A 27,176-nucleotide genomic window follows, 5' to 3' on the forward strand; every position below is an offset into this window, starting at 1 on the left:
TGGTTTTGTATGAATTTAGGATGACTAGACAAACCAGGGCTAGTGACCACAGACTGACTTGAGTTGTCGAAGTAGCAGTAAATTTACTGCCATTAAGAATAAAAGCATCATTTAAGAGGCTTGAGCTCACAAGAATCCAGAGCCTCTGAAGAAAGCCTCATTAGTGCAGCAAGAAGCATATTAATATCCTCTGAGACAGGGCATGTTCTAATGGAGGGATGGTTCAAAGTCTGCAACTCCTCCATGGGCTGGTCTCCAGTCAATTTTCTATCTGTATTTGAGAGCTAAAGAGCATTACCAAAGACAGGCACACGAAACAAAAAAGCATTGTCCGTTGGCACTTGACAAATGACAGACTAGGCTGAGATGTCAACATACTCATGGCCTTCTTTCAAATCTTCCAAAAAGCAAAACAAAGCAAAACAAAGCTGAAGCTGAAGCCACAAAACTCCTGAATCTAGCTCCATGAGGGGAGGAAGTTGGACTGTGCATCATTTCCCCATATATCTACTGTTTCATATATCCCCCTCCCTCTTCAAACTGGGGAGGGGGGAAAGACCAGGGAGAGAATCATCATATATGCTGTAGGGCCTTCCAGAGGAGATGGTGCTAAAAATTCACATGGCTGTACAGAGCTGCTTGGAGGGTTTGATCCTCCGCTGGACTTGAACCAAACCCCTGAAGATTTCAGAGATGTGCGCTCAGTTCCTAAGCCAAGCACCTTATAAGCCATTATGTTTGAGAATTTCACAGCATTCTCAGAATTTAAAAAAGTACAGGCAAACAAGTAACAGTATCAACATAAAATGGCAAATAAGCCTTTACTGATTTAAAATCTGAGTAACTCTCACTTCTTGAGCAAATATGCTTCATTCTGTCAAAGGCGGACACGTACCTTTAATATTGTTTTTGGACGTTTTTTAAAGTAAAGTTTTGGCTTTTCAATCACAGGAAGAGGAGGAAGTTTCTTAAGTTCTTGTAGGACAGCCATTGCAGCACGTTTCTTTGAGAGTTTCTTACTGTTGCCTTCTCCTTCTGCAGTGAATTCTCCTACTGTTACTCGTGTAACAAAGCTCTTCATGTGAGGAGGTCCACTTTCTTTAATCACCTTTTAAGCACAAATAACACTGACTCAAATCATTCTGTAAGAATATAACTCCATGTTTGTATTTCAGTTATGTACTTACCACTACTAATGTAGTTTTCCTTCTAATTGAAGGCACTTAGTTGGGTTTTTCATAAAGTCTGGACAAGTACCAATAACAGTACCAGGTTTGAGGACAGAAAATTAAAGCAAATTAAATAAAGCAAATCTAACCATCATTTTCAGTGTTTCACAGGAAATACAGTAGACCTGTATTTTCAAAAAGATTTATACAATAACACAATAGACAACAATAATGCATCTTTAAACCAGTTACTGGATTTTTTTTCCTTGCAAGGTGCTTCACATACTATGGAAATTCAATTCATGAAGGTCCACCAGGCTGTGGTTACTTCTTTACCAAAAACATATTTGAAAATATATTTATATGGCATCATTTCACACCCGCTTGTAATTTTTTTCTTTTATCATTAAAACACAGGATGTCCACACATGGTCCCAAACGTCAGTCTTAGATATCTGTATTTGAACACAGTCCTAGCTGCAGGCAGCATGCCTGCTCTCAACTCTTACCTTGCCAGAGTACACAACTCAGAGCGATATCCCGTAGACTTCAAAGGCTGCCCCAGTCTTGCCTCCACAACTCTCAGCTGTCCCTCCCAACAGTACCAAAAGGAATTATCAAAAGAGCCACCATAACTCACACACAAGCCAATCACTTCTGAAAAATTTCACTTATTCATTCCCTTCCAAACATATTCAGGATGACAATGAGAAAACCCATTTGAAGTATTTCTCCACTATTAAAAGTTACAATAATATGGAAAAAAATGAAGTTCTGAACACTGTACCTTCCTTTATCTCTTTTTCTGTCTTCACTTTCACAAACATACACATCTCATTTTAGGAGGTTATACTGTTAGGATGCATTCACCAATAAATCATAGTGCTGCAGGTGCTAAGGTAGCCATCTCTTCATGTATGTACCATTTACTGATCTGGACAATGTCTATCAGGAATTAGAGACCTCATTTGGGAAAAGGTTCAGTTATTTTGTTTGAAGGGCGGAAGCAGTTACCTAATTTAATCTTTGTTACATGCAATGTGTATAAGGAGACATTAGAGCATCTGACAGGGACCTCTTTGTATGATCTTCAAAATCAATACAAATACGTATTTTTTTCAGTAGGTGCAATTACATCAAACCATTTGTCGAAGAAGTGTAATGCCTGAGTGCAAGGGAACAGAGGTGAAGTGCTAGGGCCTTCTTGGTATATTTTTAATGGGCTGAAACCTTCAACGTTAATATTATTACAACATGTTTTGTATTAAAGTTCTTTTTATCAAGGTCATGTCCCTTGCACTATTTAGTTTCGCTGTTACACTGTAATGAGGTCTCCTTAGGCTTGTATTTCTTTTTTAAGCTCTCTTTTGTGGCAACTTCACCCAATAAATACAATTATCACAGTATACATCAATAAAAAGATACAAAATGAAAATTAACAGAAAACTTTGTCCGCATTTTCCCAGCATAAGACAAAATCTGTGCCAGCATGGGATTTTTCTGTTGTAGTCCAGTAGTGTTCCCACTCTAAGATTCCAGGTAGTAATTTCAGAAGTGTTTCCAAGATTACCTCACTTGAAGCTAGTGCTTCACCGCGCGAGGAGGCAGCGGTGCTCCTGAGGTGCGGAGCCACGAAAAGCTGCACTGCTCACGCCAGAGCTGGGATGAGCCCAGCGCCGGGATCTCCCACTCTCAGGCACAGTCGGGCTCCATGTCGGTGCCGAACACCTTCATCACACCTGAAGCAGTGCTTCCCGCTCTGTTTTAAAGGTGTATATTAACTCACCCCTGTACCTTGCTCTGCAAGTATTACAACACGTTGGCTGCAAACCATGGCTGAATTAACCTTACAAAAGTCCTTAATCTTTATGTGGTCTTACTAATACCATTATATAGGTGTTTCTACTTACATGCAATATAATGTATTAATAAAATATACAAGAATGTCTGTACTGACCAGATGAAAAAACACAAAATAACTTGCTTAAGAAATATAATTGCCGAGTTCCTAAAATATTAGTTTTATATAAGTTTTCTCATATATATATATAAATGCACATAAATATATATATATGAAAAAGAATGTTAATACAAAATCAGATTATATTTTCATATACGTGAAAATATATTTCTTAATATAAAACTAATGTATTCCGGTGTGTTTTTAATCCTTTAAACCTTTAAGTATGTGACACAAAGTAAATGATTGCCCAGAAAACATTCAAAATTGTCTCTTTGTTAGTGTGTAAATGGAAAAATTTCAGTGTTGTCAATGGAATGAACCTCATAGGATTCTGATAGGATCCGGATCAAGCTAAACATCCAAATTTGGTAATTTAGCAAAAACAATATTTACCTAACAACATTTTTGGTTAACCCCAGATTTTAGATCTTTTTCTTCCAAATGATTTCAAACAGTTGTGCTGTAAGTCTAGGAACAGAAAACACTATAAAGAAATTCAGCCTTTGCAATCCAAGAACACTATATACATTAGTACATTAAACTATTTCCTCAGTTGAAAGATATGACCCGTGGACCAAATCATGGCTAATTTAAAGCTGAGAATTTGATTACGGGTGACAGTTCAATACACTTTTCTTTTTCTGTTCCACTGATTTAAGGAATAACTCCAGCAAGAGAAAACACATGGGTCCAAAACACATCTAAGGTCAAGTTACATCAAGAGTGAATTTGGCTCAATTTAATGAATCATGCTGACAAATTAAAAACAGCAGTACAATTACAACGAAAGAGCAACACTGCTTCAATTATTAATGAAACTCCAGGTAGAAAATTCAAAAGACTATGACAAGATTAAATGGACATTAAAAAAAATAGAGGAGACAAAAAACAGGTCAAGAAAAACATGCCACCTACATCCATGATTACTTACAAGTTTTAAAATATCTACATATTTCCATGTGCTTGTGTCAGCAGACATACCAGATTTTTACAATTATTAAAAAAAAAATAAAATAGGAAAGTCTGGATGTTGTATTAAAACTGGAGCGAGGATGTTTGCATGAGACCATCATGCAAAACCCGAATGAGAGCTACTCAGTATGTCAGTCATCCGATCTGAAAGCCTTAATCCCCAGGAGAGCAGGAGCCAGACGGGTGTGAACTTGCTCAGTCTCCCAGAGTCAGCAACTCAGTCTATTCCTGGTGCAAAATACAGAATCTCTGCCTCACTGTAATAAGACTGGGACATAGGAAACTGCAACTCTGTTTCCCAGCAAAATACTGGAAGGGGATGGAGGGGCAGAAAATTTGCCTTGTTCAGGCACTCTATGCCCTCACTCCTGATACTGAGAATAGGATATTACTGTATTTGCTATCTAAAGAAAGAATACTCCAATCCAAAGAAAAATACTGAAAATAAAATGACAATCTGAAACACCTCACCATGTTCTAATACCTAAAGCTATTAACCGCAGTTACGTCTTCGAGGTTCACCCAACTCCTTACTGACAAGTCAGAAATAAAACACATGTTGCAAGAGAATTGAAAAAAGCAAGATTATACCCTACTGTCAAGGAGGGAACAAAAAGCAAAATTACCATTTTGCAGCTATTCTAACAATTCCTACAGCAATCAGTTTTGTACCCCTCCTTAAAAATTGTTCATTGAGAGACTCACAAATGTCTTAGAGGAGTTGTATTTTTACTTAAAATTTGATGAATAAAGATTAGCTAAGGATGTACCAGTGAGAATTATGGAGTAAAGCTTGTTCTTTGCTAGAACTGAATGTTTTTATTTTAGTTAATGATTTAATAGACAGGAATTCCTTAAATCTTGCTCCGAAGTTCCTAGGCAATTAAAACTAGCCATACTACATGAAACAGGATAGACAGAAGAAACCCATGCGGTTTTGCATGCTCTCCTTATTTTCCACCCCTTGTGCAATTCTGAGGACATGTTTACATAGAACTTTACATATCTTTATGACCATTACTTAGTTGCATAACACAGCACTGTTGGAACATTGGCTAAAGCTTCATCAGATGAAGAAAAGGCAGATCATTTTATAGCTACTGCACACAAAAAAAAGCTAGAGAAAGCTTTGATGCCTGCCTGGAATAACACAAAACCATTTGTAAATAAAATCCTATTGGAAACATCAGGTCCTGGAGACTACTCATAATTGCTTAGCAGTTTTATTGACATATAAGCCAGTACCAAGTTCAATCAAAACCCTATTTAAGAATGTCACCTATACTTAAAGGCAGGAAATAACATAAAACCTGTCAGGAGAGCAAGAAACGGTCTTTTTTCAACATTGTTAACTTTCTTTGGCCAGTGACACATTAGACTTTTCCTGTACTAAGTATCTCTGCCTTCATTCTCTCCTTACCAAATGCTCTCCCTTAAATAAGCTGAAGCACAGGAATGAAGTTAAGGAGACATTCAAAGCACCATCCCTCTTTTCTTACCAACCTCCAAGTTATTCTGTGACCTGTGACCATTCATCTCCTTGTATTTTAGTGTATTGATTTGTATGTAACTATCCCAAATACTTTTAAATACTTAAGGTAGAAAGTGAAGTGTGAAAACTGAAACGGTAATTATGAGCTTACTTTTTGAAACGCAGGCATGTGTTTCCATTATGCCTGATCTTATATCAGCGTTACATTCTTTCCATGTAGTTGCAAACTGATACACCAACACCCCCAGACATTGTAGTTTTATCCCTGAGATTTTACTTCCTCTTAACGTTCTAGTTAGTACATACAATGTGGACCATATATATGAAGCACATACTGATTTGTTATACTGAGGAATTCCTGAGACAAAACCAATATTCTTTGTCTTTGCCTCTCTTATTTACCTTCTGAGAGACTTCTCAGATTTCTAAGAAGGTCCAAATAGCTTATTTGACATTGGACAATTCATGGATATGGGACAAACATGTCAGTAAACTGCATACAGCACACTGTAAAGCATGCCACATTCTTTTTTCTTTTTTTTTTTTGGCATGAAAATATGTGCCTATACTTCAAAAGGAAAAATAACTGGAGAAAATAACCATCACCAGTATAGGCAATACCCATGTCCTCCATGTATACTCAGTTTAAATTTAAAACAAAAAGCAAGAAAATAAAACTTTAAAAGAGTCACTTACATTAGCATTTTCTACATGTAAAAAAAAAAACAACAAACCAACAACAAAAAACCCCCCAGCTTGAAAGTCTGGTGGTTCCTAGCACAATAACTTTAGATTTTTACAACCAGTATGTGTAAGAACTTTCTCATCGGAAAAATTTTCCGGTTACTATCACTCATTTTTCCACAGTTAGTTCACTGATAGCATTGGAACTAATCCAAATATTGTTTATTACTTAAGGTAAACAAAGGTGTCAGAAGCAAGTTCATAGATAAAATCATATGAAAAGAGAAAAAAAATATCATGAGGGCTTAATTAGAGATGGATAAGGAGTCAAACAGTGTGGAAGATAAAAAGATGCCCGTGACTCTGAAAATAGCACACTAGTTGCAGAGTGTCTCAGTGGGAACTTCTGAAGTGTATGAATGCCTACAGTTAAAGCAAAGACTTTGGCTGACTGTTTTGAAGATAATTTCAAGTCAGACTGAGTGAGACTGCTGATGTTAATCCCACAACACTATACAAAAGATGCTTGAACTGCCTTTCTGCCATCCACTTGTTTGCAACCAAGTATTAGGTCTCCAATACTTCTGAAAGAGCATCCAAATTAATAGTAAATAGTGTCTTAGACTGATACATTACCATTTTTTATTTATAATTTGCATAAATTTAAATGTCATATTCATAATGTATTAATATTTTAAACTGTATTGAGTTTTAGTGGCACAGTTTTTTAATACTTAGCAAACAGATAAATATGTAACACATACCTCAAAACTGACAGGTATATTGCGCTTCAAAGCAATTTCAAATACTACGCTGATCTCAGACTTGTTTGCATCTTTATCTTCTTCTGATTCTTTTCCTGTTTCTCCATTCTGAAAATGAAGAGTACATGATCATATTATAATTTTTAGAAGATAAAAAGATAAAACATGCTTCTCCCCTGATTTCTCAAAGACTTTTGGATTCTCCTGTCATGCTGTAAACCAGTGTTTGCAAATCCACCTCAGCACCCCACTATCAGACACCTGCTAACTGTGAAGCCATATATAATGCACTTGTGCTTCGTAATAAAGGAACACATATACATTAGTTTATAAATTAATGATAGATGGTAAAATAACTTCTATGGATTTTAGTCTTATTAGTGACATGGACAATAATAATCTGAATACACACTTCTTGTGTCAAACACAAGGATCAAACAGATAATTTGGCCTGTTTCTCAGTGTCTCTGTGGGTACTACTTCCAAGCAAGGAAGAAGTCTTCTGTATTCTTGGAAAGTACAGAAGACTGTACTTCTCTCAGAAGAAATTCAGTGAATAACCCCCACACTTTGACTGGGTCACCAGGTTACAGGTGGCCTCAGCAGGTCCAGCTGGTTAATGGCCCCTCCATCAACTTCCCTCTGGGAGTTATGACGAGTGTGAAAAGGTAGTGACAGAAAACAGCTTGCTCAACACAGAACATTATTTATTTATCCATAGGAACATAACAAACAGAGAAGCTAAGAGATAAAACAACAAGAGACACATGCAAACATTATCCCGCCTAAAATTCAGCTTTGCTTTACACTTTAGGCAAGTTTTATTTTTCTCAGACAACCACTAGCATGGGGATCAGTCAGAGTTATCGCCTTCCGCAACCGCTACCTTTTGGTGTCTGTCCCCCAGGCCACATCTTCCTCGGTTCTCAAAGGTTTGACTTACAGCTACTTGCAAACTGCAAAGCCCTGAACGTTTCAAACAGGGATCTCTCAACAACCATGTAACCTTGGCCAGGCTCCTAATTTTTTATTAGTGGAGGTAAACATCAAAGAAACTTGGGCTGATTTAGGTGGATTCCTGCAGAGTTCCCCTCTTACATAACAAAGTCTGATCTAAATCTTCAGCCACTAGCATAGCTACAAAATCTAAATACCAAAGTTATAAAATAACATTAAAAAAGCATTAGGTTCTGCACATTAACAATGGAATACACCAATCTTTTATCTAACATTTTTTAACTCTTAATATATTAATCTTCAAGATAATGCAGGACCAAAAATACAGACTTGGAGCACTTTTTGTCTCATTAAGTGGTTGCAAAATTTTGAGTATGAAAATGCAGTTTGCATCCCTGACATTGATCTGGAGCTAAATAAAACCAAAAATTTATGAAGTTTACAGCACCTGCTGAAAAAAAGGGTGCAGTGCAAAGCAGTAACAAGGGTAGTGTGATAGTTTAACTTAGCTGGCAGGCAGCTAAGAATGAATGAAATTATGTAGGACCTCTAGCTCATTTCATGTAACGAAATGCAAAGCACTACTGAAATCAAGAATTTGGGTCATTATTTATAGGACAGGCAAAGCATTGATTAGGTTCACTAAGAAAGATCAACTGAATAGAGTTAAAAGGACAATGTTTAAAAGTAAAAATATATTTGGGGATATAAAGAGTATCAAACAATAAGAGTGGGGTACTAATATTCTGTAAAAAACCTTAGTGAGAATCTTAGTATTGTATATCTATAAAGGACAATCTGAAGGACAATCTTTATAAAGGATAATCTGAAAAGCTGACAAAAAAAGACACAAAGATGAACTACTGATTAGAAAAAACAAATTTATACTGAGACACTATGGAAACAGTTCTATAAGAAGATTCAAAATTACTTAAGCATAATCTGTACATGTATATGGAGATTTTATATATCTGTGTGTTACATTTAGCAAAAATAAGAAAACAGCAAATAGATAGAAAATAAAGCTAAGTTAATTTAGAAAAAAATACCTTGCAAATTATCTTTGAAATGGGGAATAGTCAATCACTGTCATAATTTACATAAGATAATATAAAGCCCACTAGACTGTCAACAAACCTTCAAGTCAAGAACGTTTAGGTTTTCTAGCTATGCCCTAGCTTAAGCAGATACGTACAGTCTAACGCAGAAACTACTGTTTTATGATTAATACAAACACACTAGTCCAGAAAATCCCCAATTGTCCTTTCTGCCCTGAAAATTTCACTCCTTGCATATTTGTCCACCAAACACAGTAGAGAGCCTGACTGTGAGTGACAACTAGGGAGGATCATAGACTTGAAGGCTCAGACCTTAGCACTGAGCAATAAAGTTTCAAGCCTTAGTTATATGACTTCCCGAAGAAAGATAAACTATGGTCAAGAGTGTCTCAAGTAGTTTGGATTTAAATTTGATCCTCATTCCACAACTGACACTTTAATTGTAAGGCCTTTCTTAGCCCAACATCTATGAGACAGCAGAGGTGCTTTGGCAGACACACAGTAGCTCGTTTATGAAAGCAGGTTCATTGACCTGTAACCCTGCCCTGTTTGCCTCTTGTTTCTGCTCACCTTATGTGCTTCTACAGGTCTGCACAATGAAGTATTAAGATGGCAATATTCCTCTTCAGTGGTTTAATATGGGTAAAAGATTTTATCCTTAAATAAGGTTGGTTTTTTTTAATGAAAAAAGGTATCTCAAACTGAAAGAATATACAGAAGCCTGCATTAATTAAGCAAACATGGTTATGAAGGCCAAAAAGTAAACCCATGTATTTACTGTGCTATGTTCCATGGATACCATTCCAGTGAAATTCACTGAGTTACTAATGGGATGCGGGGCTCGATCGCTACCAGCAGGTCTGTCCTTGCTCCCCTCCCTTCACTCCTTGGAAGCGCAGTGGAGTGATTGGGGAAGAAAGCAGCTCAATATAGTCATGTAATTGAGGCCAGTCAGACTCTAATGTGTACTGGCTCTGATCCATGCATGATGTTTGAGGAATAGTGAATCTTCCATGGCTGACCCAAGCAAGTCAGTCCTGCAGAAGGAAGCAGAGTTTTACTGAGTTGGACCGTGTCGCATGGTTAGGGCACATCCCACCACTAGGTAGCAGCCCTGCATGCACTTCACATGACCAGCAGCAGGGAGGAGCCTGAACCTTGGCACCATGAAGCCCTTTAACTCTATTCCAACCAACCTTCAGTTCTCTGGAGAGCTACACTCAGGCCCACACGATGCAGCAACATGTACTTCATCATGACCTAGGCACAGTGTTACCTCCAGCCTTCTCCAGTCACTTACAACTCTAACATATGACGTGACAAGAGATGTTTCTAAACTAGCCTGCAACCAGCTCCCTTCACCATCAGCATGACCAAGCCACAGAGGTTTTCCTGACTGAGGACTCTACTTAGTCTCCTACCCAGAGACATGTGCTGTTGAGATCCTACAGTATCCCAAGTGGTCTTCAAGTGCTGCACCAGAAACTCAGGGCTCACACAGGTCTTGCAAATACTGTATGAATGTCTCAGCTAACCCACAGTACTGTCTTCTGACAAGCCTTCCCTATTTTTCTCATCGCTAACTATGGATTTTTTTCAGTTTACATATATAACTTATGGTGGTGAAGAGAAGAATGAAGTTATTTCATTAGCTCATCAGAGAGGCAACTCTATCAGAATTTAGGAAACTCAATTTGCCATGACTACATCTTCTAAAAGCCTGCACATCCTAACAGACATGGATATAAATAGACACTAAATAGACCCAATTAGGCAAAAATGTTAACTAAAGATTTTATTACTTTTCCTAGATAAATTACATATGTACATGGGCTATGAAAACTCAGTATACAAACCAGGTATATATAGATGTTACTTATATATATTATTTACTTCTGTCTACTACTTATTATCCTATACACTTAAGAGTTTAATTTCCATTCTGATTAATGGATATCTTGAATTCAAAGATCCTTTGGATAAAATATGATATTAAACATATAATTTTCAAAACCAAAGAATATGCTGAGCTAAAAATATGTTTCAATAATATAAGATTCCCACTCAGGTTTGTGCTAAGGATTCATTATCAACCAATACATTTGACTGGAAACCAAAAGAGAAAGGAAGGGAATTAACAATAAGAAAGGAAACAGGGATCCTTCCTAAGACTTTACATATTATTTTTCAATAGTTTTCCTGTTTTAAAAAGAAATCAGTATTAATTATAATAAGTGATTTTAAACAGAATTTCCCAATCCAGAAAAATAATATAGCAAAACAAAAGGGTGACTCAAACTCTCTTTGAATCAAAAGGAGGATGCAGATACAGGGTGAGGCAGAAAAAACAAAGAATTTTTTTTTAGTACAGAAAATTATTTCCATTCTTAAAAAGCAGCTCAAAACTACCACACAAGACATCGAAGGTACTATTAGTAATGTTTTGTACTGTGCACAGGAGTTCAACAGGCACCATCAGAAAGAGTGCACAAAGCAAAAAGATTGTCTCCTCATGCATTTATTTGGGCTTATGTGACTGGGCAATTTTATTATATTTGTCCTTTCAATTTGCAAAGATTATTCGGAGAATATTTTTTAAAATATGACATAACATTTTCATTTTTAAGTAGCAATATACAGCACTTACAAACATTGTAGTGAGAAAGCTATTTAAAAAAGGTATTAAATGGCTAAAAGCATAAAACCATCAGACAGGTGACCAGTAGCTGTGAGTGAGCTCTGTCAGGTTCTTAGGTACATTGAGGACGAGTAAGTTCTACTGTAAAGAGCACATTCATGTCACAACGCACATTTAAGATTAATAATTAATTTTTCATGAAGCCACTGATTAAATGGACATTTTCTCCACTTTTGGTATAATCTCAAATATTTTATTTTATTTTTTACTTAATCACTGTTGACAAGCCCATCTTTAAAATGCCTACTTATTTTTGTTATTTAAGTCTAGCTCCATGTTAGGAGTGCTGTTATAAAGAAATAACACTAACAATTAGTTAGTATTGCTTCTCTAATTACTAAGGCTAATATGAAAAAACATTAAAAATGAAACAATGAAAACTCTATCCTAGCAAAATCAGGACAACTGCCAATTAAATTGTTCAATGTGGTATGTTAACGTGAAGATTAGCAACAGTTTTCTGAGACACAAACCTGAGGTAATTTTTCTGGAATAGGCTCATTCTGGAGAGCTTGAAGGGCCTTCATTGCAGCATTATGCCTAGCAGCTTGACGAGTCTTTCCTTCACCAAAAAATTCACTGTTGCCAACAGTTAACTGGACATAGAAAATTTTAGGCACTGGGCAGTGATACCTGGAAAGAAGCCACAAAAAGAAAACAGCAATACAAGTTATGAATTTTAATCATCAAGTCTATGTAATATAGAGCAGTAGTTAGGGATAAAACATTATCTTTGCTCACAGAATAAGACCAAATACTCAAATACATGGACTGTTCCTCAGCAAGGCTGTCAGTAACTGACAGCAGCTCCTGCATGCAAACCAGCTCTTCACTCACACTTGCAGAGATCTGCAATGAGCGCTACTGTACTTCAGCCCAACAGCTCAGCTCTGCTCTCTTCTTGGTTAGGGTCTTGAAAAGATTAAACCTAAGAAAAACCAAAAGCTCCAGTGGAAGCCATACCCGGGAGACAACTCCTGTCCCACAAGAAAGTGGCATGGAGGAAGAAAGATCTCTCATCTGAAACCTGCTGGCATAGCTCAGCTCTTGGAGACAACAAAATGTCAAATGGCAGAGAGTGAGGGACCTGGACAATGTACTTCTAGCCTCTTTCTAAAGTTCAAGTATTGGAACTGTTGTAGAGGATAAGAAGGAGTTCTTTTCTAAAGTGTAACAGAGGGTAGGGAGAAGATCTTCTCCAACACTGTAATACTCAAACACTTTCCCGGCACTGAAAGAAAAGCAGCAATCACCACTGCATTGTTTTCCTTTTTTTTCTTTCCTACAGAAAAGATTCCAAATATAATGGCAGGGTTTGTTTTTCTGAATATGTCTGAAAGACACTGAAAAAAAAGATAAAGCAAAAAATTGAACATTTTCCTATGAACCAGAACAGCTATTATTCCTCAAAGAAAGCAGTATCTTTTTATTCATATCATCAACTCCACATCTCTGTTTTCAGTAATAAAAATAGCTAACCCAACCCCCCAGCCCATACTCCCTGCCCTGAAACCTGTCTCTTTCTAGCAGCAAATGAAGAAAGAGACGTAATGCCATTCTGGGGTTTGGGAGGCCCTGTCACAGCACTGTGACAACTAAACACAAGAGCTCATCCACAGAAGGAATTTCTACAGAAAATAGATATTCCCCCCGGCCCTTGACTCAGAAAATCCAGTACAGATAACTACTTCTAGTCCCTGTTAAAATTATAATCTTTAAGAGAACATTTCCAAAAAGTCATCTAATTATATTCTACATAGGTGAGGGAATTTGCCTCATACTCTTTGCTTTGCGGTCTAGTGTGCCTGTGCTCCTCCCTCAAACAAAGGCTTTTCTAACGCACTGGAGATTTAGTCCTTGAAAAATACATATACCTATCAGAAATAGTTTCTCATTTATGACAAATAACGTGTACATATTTTACAGCAATGTAAAAAAGCCCAGGATTCCAAAAGTGTGGCCAAAAGCTAGGTCCATTGCAACAAAACTAGAATCACTCAAAAACAACAAAGTACTACATTTTCCTTCTTCCTCTTAAAGGATCCTTATTAAAGCGTGTTCTCTCCACCTTCATCTGTTGACATGGATGGTGATTTTTTTTTATGAAGACTTTCTGACTTTTCATTAATAATTGTAACCAATTTGTTTCAACTATTAAACAAAATAAAATAAAAAGTTTTTCAGATAGCAGCACACTTCAAAGCCAAACGTGTGTGTATAAGCACTCCAGTCTCAACGTCCCTGAACTTTGTGTCTAGTTCTAAAAATACGGTTATATGGAAAGGGCAAAACCATAACCCTGGCTCCAACAAGCCTCTGGCTATAGGGCCTTGGAGGGGTGAGCTAAGTTGTCTTTACGACATGCAAAAAGTGGGTATTTATTTTGCTTTTCTGTTTACAGTTTAACACAGTTACAGGGAATTATTAATGCCCGGAAATGCATTTGCTTATGTAACATTTTCATAAAATTTTAGAATAACTCAGGTTGGAAAGGCTCCTGGAGGTTATCTGGTCCAACACAGTGCCCAAAGCAGTTTCAAGCTCTGCAATTACACTGTCTTGTTCAGGCACTGGATATCTCCATTCCACAACATCTCTAGGCAACCTGTTCCAGTGTTTGACAGCTCTTTCTGGAAGAACACTACAAAGCTCCTACATGCAGAATGAAACTCAAATACCACGGTGCCATTTGTTAACAAAGCAGCTGTCAAACTAAAGAAACAGATAGTTCAAGACATTAATTTCTGTCCCACTCCCACTGTGTCCTTCAATGTTTCCGACATACAGCATTCACCTTCTGCATCCCTCTGCTTCTAAACAGTACAAACACAGTATCAAGACACTATCAATATGACAAAATCTACAATAAAAAAGTACAGTGGCTTCAGACTGAGATTTACCTCAAAAGAATGGTAGTTTTCCAAGTGAAAGGCAAAATTTCATCCTTTCCCTTCACTTAATGAGTTTACATAAAATGCTTCCCATGTCAATGTTTCCATCATTTTCCTTTGATTTATTAGTTTTAACTGGTTTGCAATATTATTTTAGGGAATATGCAGGCAATAGATGTAAATAATACCTTGAAATAATTTAATCAGACACAGGCCTTTGACACCAAACATAGGTCAAACCATATCTCCAAAGTAAAAAATATTACACTTACTCAAAATCAAAGGAAAAATAATGAAAAGCTTCATCAGCATAGTCACCATCAATTCCACTTCTTCCACAGCTGGCTTAGAGCTGTCTGTCCCTGGGTCCTCTACACCACTAATGTGATTCCTCTGAAAGTCCTTCCCTAGTTTATCACAGAAACACAGAACAGCTGAGGTGGGAAGTGACCTCTGGAGATCCCCTAGTCCAACCTCCCCGCTCAAAGCAGAACAGACTGCTCAGAGCCACTTCTAATTGGGTTTTGACTGTCTCCAAGGGTGGTTGATTCAACAACTTGTCTGGCAATCTGCTCAACAGTGGGTCCCTGGTTTTCCTTTTGCTGCTGTAGAAGTCTATGTTGTTGCCCTTCACATCCCTTTCCAGGTTCAACTCCAGATGCCCTTCAGTTTTCCTAACCCCATAACTGCACACTTGTACAGTGTCTCTACATTCATCCTGGGTCACCTCACCTGGGTCACAAATCCTGTTTGAGTGTAGTCAGAAGTTTCTTGTTCATCCATGCAGGTTTCCTGCTGCCTTTGCTTGACTACCTGCATGTCAGGATGGATGGTTAAATCATTCTTGAGTTTGGAGGAAGGGAACTGTGACAAGCTCTCCTGGACTTCTCTCTTCAGAACTGTATCCCCTGGGATTCTTCCAAGTAGGTCTCTCAAGAGACCAAAGTCTGCTATCTTGCAGTCCAGTTCGTGATCTGTGATATTTGCCTTGTTCATTCATCTCAAGATGCTCTTACTACCCCATGGCCACTGCACTGATTCCAACCTTCAACTCTCTGACCAGTTCTTCTTTGTTTGAAAGCATGAGCTCCAGCAGGAGTGCCCATCCTCACTGATTCCTCAATCACCTATGTCATTGATGCACTCCAGAAACCTCCCGGATTGCTTGTGTACTGCTGTGATGTCCCTCTAACACATACTGGAGTGGTTAAAGTGCCCCATGAGGATCAGGGCTGTGGACATGAACCTGAAAAAGACCTCATTCCAGTTACCTGAAAAAGACCTCATCTACTTCTTGATCACTTAGTCTGTAAGAGACACCCACCGCATTATTGCCCACATTGGTATTCCCTCCAGTCCTGACCCATAAACCATGAGCTTTCTCATTACTCCCCCCCAGACAGACCTCCATGCATTCCCAGTGCCCTCTCACATAAAGGCCAACACTCTGTCCTTGCCATTGCAGCCTGTCCTTCCTAAAGACCCTGTATGCATCAATTACAGCACTCCACTTGTGTGAGCGATACTCAGTGATTGCACTGAGGTTGTAGCCCTGCAGCAGCTGCACACACCCTTTCATTCGTCCTGCTCATCCTCTGTGCTAAGTGCGTTAGTGCGCTGGCACTTCAGATAGGAACTCAAGTGCACTGATTTACCAGAAAGGGTAAAGGACCTTCCCCATCATGGTGTCCTGTAGGTTCTTCCTTACTTGTGGACATACACTGGGGGTGGGACCCCTTCAGCCCTGTTTTGTTAGTTTTAGGGTCTCTCTTGTCACCATCACCCTTAAGTCTTTGCCCACTAACTTGACCCATCACTTCCTCACTTGGTTATAGGTCAACTCCACTCTCCGGCACTTTAAAGCTCTCTTGACCAGATTGGTCAACATGTTGATAAAGATGCTTGCCCCAGTTGGTCAGGTGGATCCTTCCCTTCCAGCCACTGATCCTCAAAGAGGGTGCCACAGTTGTAAAAATCAAGTATCTGTAGTCATGCCTGTTATGCTCCATATGTCCCCTTACAATATCATTGGTGCCCACAACAAAGAGCAGCGGTAGGTAATAGTCTGAGGAAAAGAAAACCTTTGGTAGGCAATCTACAATGTCCCAATCCAAAAGAGAAGTGAGAAGCAGACCTCCCTGCACAGCAGGTCAGTTTCACAGCTGGTGGTCTCCATCCCCTGTAGTAGGAAGTTGCCCACTATTATCTGTCACTTGCTGCTTCCTTCTGCTGCTGCTGCAGGGCTCAGACTTGGTTGGATTGGATGCTTTGAGAGCTCTCAGGCCCTCATCTGATGCCATGGCACTGAAATTGTAGTTGCAGATCTACAGGTGGAGCAGAAGCCTTCCTCTTGGTGCCAAAAATTACAAGCTTCCAGCCTTCATCATCACAGGACTCCTCGTTTCCCTGCCCAATAAGCACTGACACTCCTTGTTCCTCCTTTCTTATGGCTGATTCAGGCTCTTGTACATGTAAAGTCTTGGACAAGATCTTGAAGGTATGAGTTTGCTAACAAACACCTTCCTGCACCTCCTTTACTTGGTAATTCAGATCCTCTGACAGTGCACACCTCCTGCAGACAAGACCACTGTCTCCCCACCCCAGCTAGAGCTTCTGGAGCTAGATCTGACTTGAGGTCTCTGAGGTACCAGGGACAGCTGCTCCAGATGGTGCTAGGGACTGTGCCATGTGGCATCACCACCATAGTTGAGCACACACACACGCTCCTCAGCAGAGTTTCTGGCTCCCTTCTGTGTGAATTGCTGTGCAAACTGCTGGATCTGCTGGCTGTCTCTGGGAGCAGTGCTTTAGGCCCTGTGCTTACGTGTGCTTCTCCCTAGTACCTGCTGAAAGGGTGCTTGACCCTCTCTAATCAGGAGACAGCTGGAAGAAATACTCAGTGCAGCTTTTGATCAGGAGTAGCTGACAGAGCTTGTTGGCAGCTGCTAGAGCTTGCTAGAAGCCACAGCCTCCTGTAGCTCTCCTTTAACTGCAGCAACAGGCACCCTCAAGTTCCTCAGAGTTCCCAGGAATCCTCCCACCATATCAGAAGTTGTTCTCAGAAGATCTAGGACTAGAGCCTATAAAACCATTGCATCTGTTGGCTGCCTCCATTACCCGCAGCTTAGCACACAATAAGCTCTGTCATGCAAAAGCAGTAGGCACCTTGATAGCACATCCCAACTCATTACTTCCCACTCTTTGTAAGAATAAAAAGAAATTTGTTGTTAGCAACTACCTAGATTTAGGGGACATACAACATCCACCAGAAGTTCCTGTTCCTTGTTGAGTTACTAGACCTTACATGTAAAGGAGGAAAGCACATGAACCTTAATCCACTGTATAAACTCAGATCCCACAACAGGCCCTCTTTTTCCTTCCTCCCTCCCCACCTTTTATTTTAAAGAGTGTTTAGGGAGCTATTTATGTGATAATATGGAAAAATGATATTCAGCCTGTGGCTCTAAAGCCTCATGCAGGTCTTTGGCATTGGCAGAATGATTAGGCTTTTACATGGTTTTGATTAAACTTTTCTTACTCTGCTTGGCCTCAAGCAGAGTTAACATAGCACTGATAATATGAACATTGCCAAGAAACTGCAAAGGAGCACCTGAAATCCTCAGAAAATGGACTAAATCTGTGAGGATACTGGCTTCTCTACAACATAGAGTGTGTCAAATAGAAAAAAAACATCCTCCTCTTTTCAGTGGCAAGGATAGAGACTGTATTAACAAAAGCCTTATAAGTAATCATAGTATTACAGTCTGAAAGTACAGTGCAATGATTGATTTTTAATACAGAATGACTCTGCACCGTGAAGATGCACACACATGTAAGGAACAACCCCATGCAAAGTACAGATTTCATATCTGTCACTGACTATGAACAAACTTTCCCAATATATTACATATGAATTACTAAAAAGGTCTGAAAACATTAACAATCTTGGGAACACTTATATAGAATTTGCTGTTTATTATGCGATAACATATTAGCACAATATTTTCCATCACAAGAACACCGACACGTCAGCCCCACACTCCTTATCCCTCTGTCACCCTGTTCAGCCACAGAACCGAAACAGTCAGGATTTCCAACAGCAATGGTTCACATATAGACACAGTAGGTTTCTGAAAGTTTCAAAACTACCTACATTTAAAGAATATGCATCTCCCTGCATTTTACACAGCAGCTACAAAGGCTAGGGTCTCCTTTGGAGAAAACTCTTATGCAAAAAAGATTCCCAGGTGATACTGGCACACTCCTCAAAACACAAGCTGACAAACACAGCCAAATGACAGAAGTTTACAAAACTAGAAGACAACAAAAGGATGTATGAAATGAAACATTAAATTGGAATTTAAAAAAAAGATGTGATAAAGGATAATACTTTAACAATCAGTCACACATAACCTATCAAAAGAAGTTAATTTCTATCTGTCTCTTCTGGACATTTGAGATTCTTAAGAAGATCCCTCAAATAAGAGGTCTGGAAAGCAGGTTCTCTTTATTCCCTCTAAGTTTCATAGCATCAGAAATCTACCTTTTAGCTAATGCCATAGGTATCACCTTAGAATAGTCAACCTGAAAAAGGATATTTGCTCTATGACTGTGACCTTGAATGCCAAGTTTCAGCAATAAGCAAATATTTACAACTAGTTATAAACCCCTAAAAATAGGGGTTCATAACAGAAATGCTGACAGAACTTAACTAAGTTGGTGTGAGCGGGCGCCACTGTAATTAAATAAATCACCAAGGTCTGTTGACAATTAGAAAACCCATTTTGGTTTGCCACAGAGACAAACAAAAATTCTGTTCATTATAATTTTACTGGAATATGATGTCATAACATGTAAGCATACTGAAACAATCTGCTGCTTTTCTAGCCAAAATATTAATTGCATACTAAGGAGCCCTTGGGGCCTCTTCCTTTTTGGCCATCAAATCCACATACACAAAGACAAATAAAGTATTAGTACATACGTTCATATGCATTTCCTGCATTTCTCTGGATTCCTCAATGCCATAAATGTTTCTGATAAATATCGTTACTTTACTCTTAGAAGGGAAAAAAAAAAAAAACAACAAGTGCAAGCTGCAGCTCACGGAAACCAGGAACTTTATTTAGCCTCCTTTTCACTGTTAAAAACTCCAGTGAGGTTTTGTCTAAATTCTAATGGCCAATGTATTATTCACCTGTGTAAAAAAAGAACAAATAAACCCGATTACTTCCCCACTACACACGTGTTATAAGAAGCATTACCCTATACCCATTTCATAAGGCAAAGTGAAGAGGAACAGGGACCATCTTGGCCAAGATGAGGGCCACTAAAATATGAGACACAACATGGGAAAGTCGTTCTTCAGATGCCAGCTCCGTGGTGAAAGGGTCATTCTCTTCACTTTCTTCCTCTGGCTCCTTTTCCATATCAATTCAACCAAGCTGGCAGTCCTGCTGATGCTGCTTAACTAGGGAACTCTGGTAAGCTTTGAGAGGGGAGGGATTGAGAGCCACAGACCGTGCAGGGGAGTAGGAAACAGCATTTGCTGTGAACAACTTTTTTTCTCTAGCATTTGAAATTTCTCTAGGGGAGCAAGTTGCTTCATGCAGCTGTTCCCTGGCCATGCCCTATTTTTCTAAGCAGTCCATTAGCCACGTGCATTTCTTACAGATGTGAGTTCTATGTTTTGAAGAAGGAAACATCCAGTATTACCACTTTTGTCTTCATGCAGTCCACCTTCTGGTTCTTTCAGCAGGTCCACAACAACACTTGGGAACAAAGGGGCTCTCTTTTCCAAGTACTCCTTTGGAGAACTACAGTCCATTATCCCTGAATTGATCTGGATGTTCTCTTCTAGATTACCTCCACATCCTCCAAAAACATTCTTAATGCAAAGTGAGTCAGAGAAGGCACTATGATGCTTCTGGACAGAGACACAGCTTATTAGATGGAAAGATCATTTTCTCAAACTTCTATTCACCTGATTTATTTACACAGTCTATTACTGTTTTCACTTTTCTAATGCTGACCTCCCCTCAGCTACATAGGTGAGATTAAAAAAAAAGAAAAATCATGTATACTTGTCCCAGATTATCCTTCATTCAAAAGATGGTTTTAAACTATAATCCAAATCTTTAAAACTTTAAAATTAATTTAATTAATTCTGAATGATTCAGTATTTTTTCTCTGTATGATATTTGTAATGATCAGTTTATGAACTCAGTTTTGACCCAGTTGTAGAAAACTCCTAAGCAACAGAATGTTTAATTGACTATGTAAGAATTGTAAAGAATAGCCATGTGATGGGAATATATTAACAGAAAGAAATTCAAAAGCATCTGTTAATTTTTTTAAAAAATAATGAGAAAATGTAACAAAGATGCCTCCCATTTTAAGACACAGAAACCCCAAACTTTCTCTATTTCAAATGTAAGAAAAACCTGCGTTCAACAGCAAGATCCATGAGTTGCAGGCAACTGCATAATGTAGTCCTCTTTTTCTGTTAAGGTCTATTAGAAAACAAATTCCAGTACTTGCTTCTGGTGCTTCTGCTGGGAGGATCTAGAAACTGAGCTGATACTTGGGAATCTCCTAATGTTCAGCTTAGCTATATTTTAACATTTTGTAGTGTCAATACTATCCTTTAACTTATACAGCTCATTTATTTTTTGTTATGTTTACCCTCCAAGGTGAGCTTTCCCATTCCCCCTCAGACTTTGTCTTGCAAAGTCAAGGTAGACTTTTAGAAGTCTTCTATATAAAAGGCTACTCACTATCCTGATAATCCTTCACAGCTCTTCCCTATACTTGCTCCTGTTCTTAAATGTAAGAGTCAAGAATGGTAGACAACATACCATATGAAAGGCTAACAGTGTTCTGTATAGCCACAATATTTATATGTAACTTTACCAGAAATACCTTGCTCAACACATCTTAAAAATCACATTTGCCTCTCTTCTGGTTCAATCACATCAGTTGTTTATCTTGTAAATAATTGTTTAGCTTGTAAATAATTAATAACATTAGATAATACTCCTGTTCTGTGATTTCCAACTGAATAACCCTCAGGTGACAACAGAGTTAGTACTACTAGTACCTATGGTCTTAATCTTACATTTTATCCTGGAAAATCTACTCTCATTCCATTTCTAATGTGTCAGTCCTCATGATGATCCAACTCCTCCTGCATATCTTGATCTTCCTCTGTAGCAATGATGCCTTCTACATATAATGAACATTTTCCTACTTTTTGTGCAAACACCTTTAACAAAAATAATTAAAAAGGTTAATTCAAAGACTGGAAGAACTGCAGTCAATAATTCTCCTCCAAATTTGACTTTTAATACTAATGATTATTTTTCTTCTTTCCCACCTTCCATTTCCTATACAAATCTCCATCACCTTCAGTTTAATTAAAAAAGTATCCTTATTTAATGCTATAAAATGCTTAACTGAATCTCACAAATTTAAGATTTACTTTACTCTCTCTACCTAAAAAATGAGTTAACACATAACATGCAAGGTCAGACACAATGTACCTTTAGTATACAGTAACTTCATGTTGAGTTTTATCCTTTTTTACTTCCATGTCTTTATTTATATTTTCTTTTAAATTTTGTGCTGAGTCTGTGATATTTCCTGAAGTTAATATGATTCCCTTTTCTTTTTTTTTCTCCTTTTCCTGAGCTGGAGACTATGCAGTTCCTTCAAGCAGTATGACTAACTTAATAAAAAAAAAAAAAAGACTCATGTTTTCACGATAACACTATTGAAACATTCCTGAGTAAAAAACAGAAGGGAGGGGGATTCAGTTTAACATAACATTATCTAATGTGGAATCTTCCCAGGAGAATTTGTGATGACAAGACGATAATATTGCCACATCACTGTATCTCTGAATTCCAAGTTGCTCAACACAGACATTTGACTGAAATAAATATTTCAATATTTACTCTCTGCATGTACCACTACTTCGTTTACCATTTGCAGTAAATATGTGCACTGACAAGTCAAAAATAGTTGCTCATCAAAAGTAATTAGAAGAAACCAACAGAAAGCTACAGACATTATAAGTTAAATAATTTAACAGTCATGAATTAAGCTAACAAGTACTACAGCACTGGCTATAGAGAGATGTTTCCATGCAGAGTAAGTCCAGATCTCTGCTTCCACTTTTATTGCCCTCTCTCCTTCAGTCTAAAGCCTAAAAGTCTGGAAGAGGCACTTTGAAAGCGGCAGAAGGGTCTGAAAATGAGGCTAAATATCTTTCTTTAAAAACAAATAAAAACTAGTAAAAGAGATATGAGAGGAAAAAAATAAAAAGGCTAAGAAGAAGTAAAGGAAAAAAACTAGGGAAAAAAGGATTTTGAGATGAACCTTCCAAAGTACTGTACATTGGAGACTAAGCTAAGTAAAAAAACAACAATCAGAATTAAGAAGAGAGCACAGAACAAAATGTTACGTGCCTCTGAAGAACTATTTTTATCTATCAGCTGAATAACTAAGGAATGAAAATGGTCAACACAACTTCAACTTATTCTTAACTGCAAAAATAGCATAAATAATATAAGAACATAACACGAATACTGCCTCCAGAATTCAAGGCATTGGAAAATGTCAAGTGGACAATGCTGAAATGGAGATGGGGGCTGGGGGTGGGGTTGAGATAAACACAAGAAAAAAGAAAATGTTCTTTTCCATGACATCAAAACAAGTACAATAAGAATAAAAGGGAAAACATAATGAAGTTGTGATGTACACTGTATACTTAGAGGTTAAAGCAGACATCCAGAAGACAAACATCTCAAACTCTTATCTACTTCAGCTCATAAAATTTCCCATGAACTGTATTACTCACTAATCTTTACAAGCATGCAGAGTGGTTACTGAGAATGCCGTCCAAATACCCATTACAGTAAAAGAACATAAACAATGTTGCATATCTGACTACAATATCATTTTCTTTCTACACAAGAAACTTATGTAAAAAAAATCATGTCACTTGCCAGCCTAGAAACTAAGCAAATGAGAGAATGAAGTACCTCACTCATTTAATTTTATCATATATTTATACTGGTAATATAATGCTAATAAAAATGTTACTAATAAAATCATCTCAGGCCTAAGACTACATAGGAATTAATTAACCTAACAGTCCACAGAGGAAGAAGGCCCAAGAAAGCTCAAAGAGTGATCCTTACCATCCAAATTAACTGAAACTGAAATAACTAGTGTATACAGGGCTACATTCTGTTCCCACTTGGAGAAATGTAAACATGTAGACAATAAACTGCATTATCCTGAGTAAAAAAATTTACCTATCATTTTAAACTTGGCGATTAAAGGACTGAAAGTGAGAACAAACTAAAAAACCACACTTAACTCTGGCTTAACAAGCCACCTCTCGGCAGCTGAGTGCAGCTAACCGAGCATGCACCCTCCCACCTCACTAGTTACCATCTCTGCATCCTCTGAAAATGCACTATCGTGGCAGCTACAGCTTCTCTCAGGGGAAGGGAAGGGAAGGGAAGGGAAGGGAAGGGAAGGGAAGGGAAGGGAAGGGATCTGTTAATCAATCACAGTGAAGCCTGGAAAGGGCAAAAAGGTCGGAAAGCAAAAAGATCAGTGATGAAGCCTTTCAGTGCTGTGATTAGGTTCATTCAGACGTTGTCGCTAGTGGAGGGAGAGAAAGGGAAGGGAAGGGAAGGGATCTGTTAATCAATCACAGTGAAGCCTGGAAAGGGCAAAAAGGTCGGAAAGCAAAAAGATCAGTGATGAAGCCTTTCAGTGCTGTGATTAGGTTCATGACCACCTGAGGAACCTGAACATATGTAAGTCTATGGGAGCTGATGAGATGCATCCCAGAGTCCTGAGGGAATTGCCTGATGTAATTACCAAGACCCTCTCCATGATACTTGAAAGTCCCTGAGGACCAGAAAATGGGAAACACTGCACCCATTTTTAAAAAGGGTAGAAAGGAGGACCCTGGGAACTACCGACCTGTCAGCCTCACCTCTGTGCCTGGGAAAATCATGGAACAGATCCTCCTAGAAGCTATGCTAAGGCACATAGAGAACAGGAAGGTGATTTGGGATAGCCAGCATTGCTTCACCAAGGGCAAGTCCTGCCTGACCAACCAAGTGGCCTTTTATGATGGAGTGACTACATCAGTGGACAAGAGAAGAGCTATGGATGTCATCTATCTGGACTTCTGTAGGGCCTTTGACACAGTCCCTCATAATATCCTTCTCTCTAAATTGGAGAGGTATGGATTTGATGGGTGGACTGTTCGGTGCATAAGGAATTGGCTGGATGGTCACATCCAGACAGTAGTGGTCAATGGCTCAATGTCCAGATGGAGACTGGTGACAAGTAGTGTCCCTCAGGGGTCCATACTGGCACCAGTACTATTTAACATCTTCATCAGTGACATAGACAGTGGAATCGAGTGCACCCTCAGCACATTTGCAGATGACAACAAGCTGAGTAGTGCAGTTAATACACCTGGGGGACAGGATGGCATCCAAAGGAACCTGGACAAGCTCAAGAAGTAGGCTCATATGAACCTTATGAGGTTCAACAAGGCCAAGTGCAAGGTCCTCCACCTGGGTCAGGGTAACCCCCAGTATCAATACAGGCTGGGGGATGAAGGGATTGTGAGCAGCCCTGTCAGAAGGACTTAGGGGTACTGGTGGACAAAAGGCTGGACATGAGCCAGTAATGTGTGCTTGCAGCCCAGTAGGTCAACCATATCCTGGGCTGCATCAAAAGAAGCGTTGCCAACAGGTTGAGGAAGGTGATTCTCCCCCTCTACTCTGCCCTGCTGAGACCCCACCTGGAGTACTGCATCCAGCTCTGGAGCCCTCAGTACAAGAAAGACATGAACCTGCTGGAGCAGGTCCAGAGGATGGCCATGAAGATGAACAGAGGGCTGGAACACCTCTCTTATGAAGAGAGGCTGAGAGAGTTGGGGTTGTTCAGCCTCGAGAAGAGAAGGCTCTGGAGAGACCTTATTGCGGCCTTTCAGTACTTAAAGTGGGCCTGTAAGAAAAATGGGGACAAAGTTTTTTAATAGGGGCTGTAGCGACGGGACAAGGGGTAATGGTTTTAAGTTAAAAGAGGAGAGGTTTAGACTAGATAAGGAAGAAACTTTTTACAATGAGGATGGTGAAACACTGGCACAGGTTGCCCAGAGAGGTGGTAGAAGCCCCATCCCTGGAAACATTCAAGGTCAGGTTGGATGGGGCTCTGAGCAGCCTGATCTAGTTGAAGATGTCCCTGCTCACTGCAGGGGGGGTTGGACTAGATGACCTTTAAAGGTCCCTTTCAACCCAATACATTCTATGATTCTATGATTCCTTTCTACTTAAAAGTATTAAAAGAGTAGATCTCCTAGGGAAGCTCTCTCATGAATACCAGACATAATACTCTTTCAATTTTCAAACTTTAATGGGTGTAATGGATTTACACCAATGACTGACAAGTAAATATAAATTCATTCCTAATAAAAATGTATAAGTGATGCAATGAGGGTGCAGTAGTAGTGGTCACCAATGCACAGTGACTTGCCTCAGCTGGTCCACTGAATACAATTTAGTACTGAATATTAATAAAGAAAAAAAATTGTATCATGTCAGGTCAATATTCTAAAACATACAATACTGCAACAAGATTGCAGACTTGCTAAAAGGCAGGAAATGTAGGAAATGTTATAAGATGGTGTGCAATTCTATTCTAGAAAGCAGCTACTCCAAAAAAAGACTTGGGGAAGAGAGATACCAAAGACTGCCAGAATACAACCAAAGAATCATAGAATTGTTTAGGTTGGAAAAGACCTTTAAGATCATCAAGTCCAACCATAAACCTCACATTGCCAAGTCCACCACTAAACCACATCCCTAAGCACCACATCTACACATCTTTTAAATAACTCCAGGGACCGTGACTCAACCACTTCCCTGGGCAGCCTGTTCCAATGCTTGACAACCCTTTCGTGAAGAAATTTTTCCTATTATCCAATCTAAACCTCCTCTGGTGCAACTTGAGGCCACTTCCCCTTGTCCAATCACTTGTTACTTAGGAGAAGAGACTGACACCTACCTTGCTACAGCCTCCTTTCAGGTAGTTGTAGGGAGTGATAAGGTATCCCTTGGTCCTCCCTTTCTCCAGACTAAACAACCCCAGTTCCCTCAGCTGCTCCTCATAAGACTTGTGCTCCAGACCCTTCATCAACTTCACTGCCCTTCTTTGGACATGCTCCAGCAACTCAGACAACATCCACAGGCTTTCCCTCACCCACTAAGTGGGTCACTTTGTCATAGAAGGACATCAAGTTAGTCAAGCAGGACCTGCCTTTCATGAACCCATGCTGGCTGGGCCTGATCGCCAGGTTATCCTGTACATGCCATGTGATGACACTCGGGATGATCTGCTCCATAACCTTCTCCAGCACCCAGGTCAGACTGACAGTTCCTCCTTCTGGCCCTTTTTGTAGATGGGTGTCACATTTGCTAAACGCCAGTTCAC

General features: G+C 38.9%; 1 protein-coding gene across 1 annotated transcript in view; it reads right to left on the reverse strand.

The window, feature by feature from the left end:
* Positions 1-877: 877 nt before the first annotated feature.
* The window catches only part of LOC104527020 (double-stranded RNA-binding protein Staufen homolog 2), a 44,467-nt gene continuing 18,168 nt past the window's right edge, over positions 878-27,176 (reverse strand). Inside the window, exons 5-7 of the mRNA XM_010170633.1 lie at positions 12,231-12,390; positions 7,045-7,152; positions 878-1,108 (exon numbers count right to left, since the gene is read on the reverse strand). Coding sequence (XP_010168935.1) covers positions 878-1,108; positions 7,045-7,152; positions 12,231-12,390 — 499 coding nt within the window. The remainder of the gene's footprint in view (positions 1,109-7,044; positions 7,153-12,230; positions 12,391-27,176) is intronic.

The sequence above is a fragment of the Antrostomus carolinensis genome, unplaced genomic scaffold, assembly GCF_000700745.2.
Source record: "Antrostomus carolinensis isolate BGI_N321 unplaced genomic scaffold, ASM70074v2 scaffold966, whole genome shotgun sequence".
Taxonomy (NCBI): Eukaryota; Metazoa; Chordata; class Aves; order Caprimulgiformes; family Caprimulgidae; genus Antrostomus; species Antrostomus carolinensis.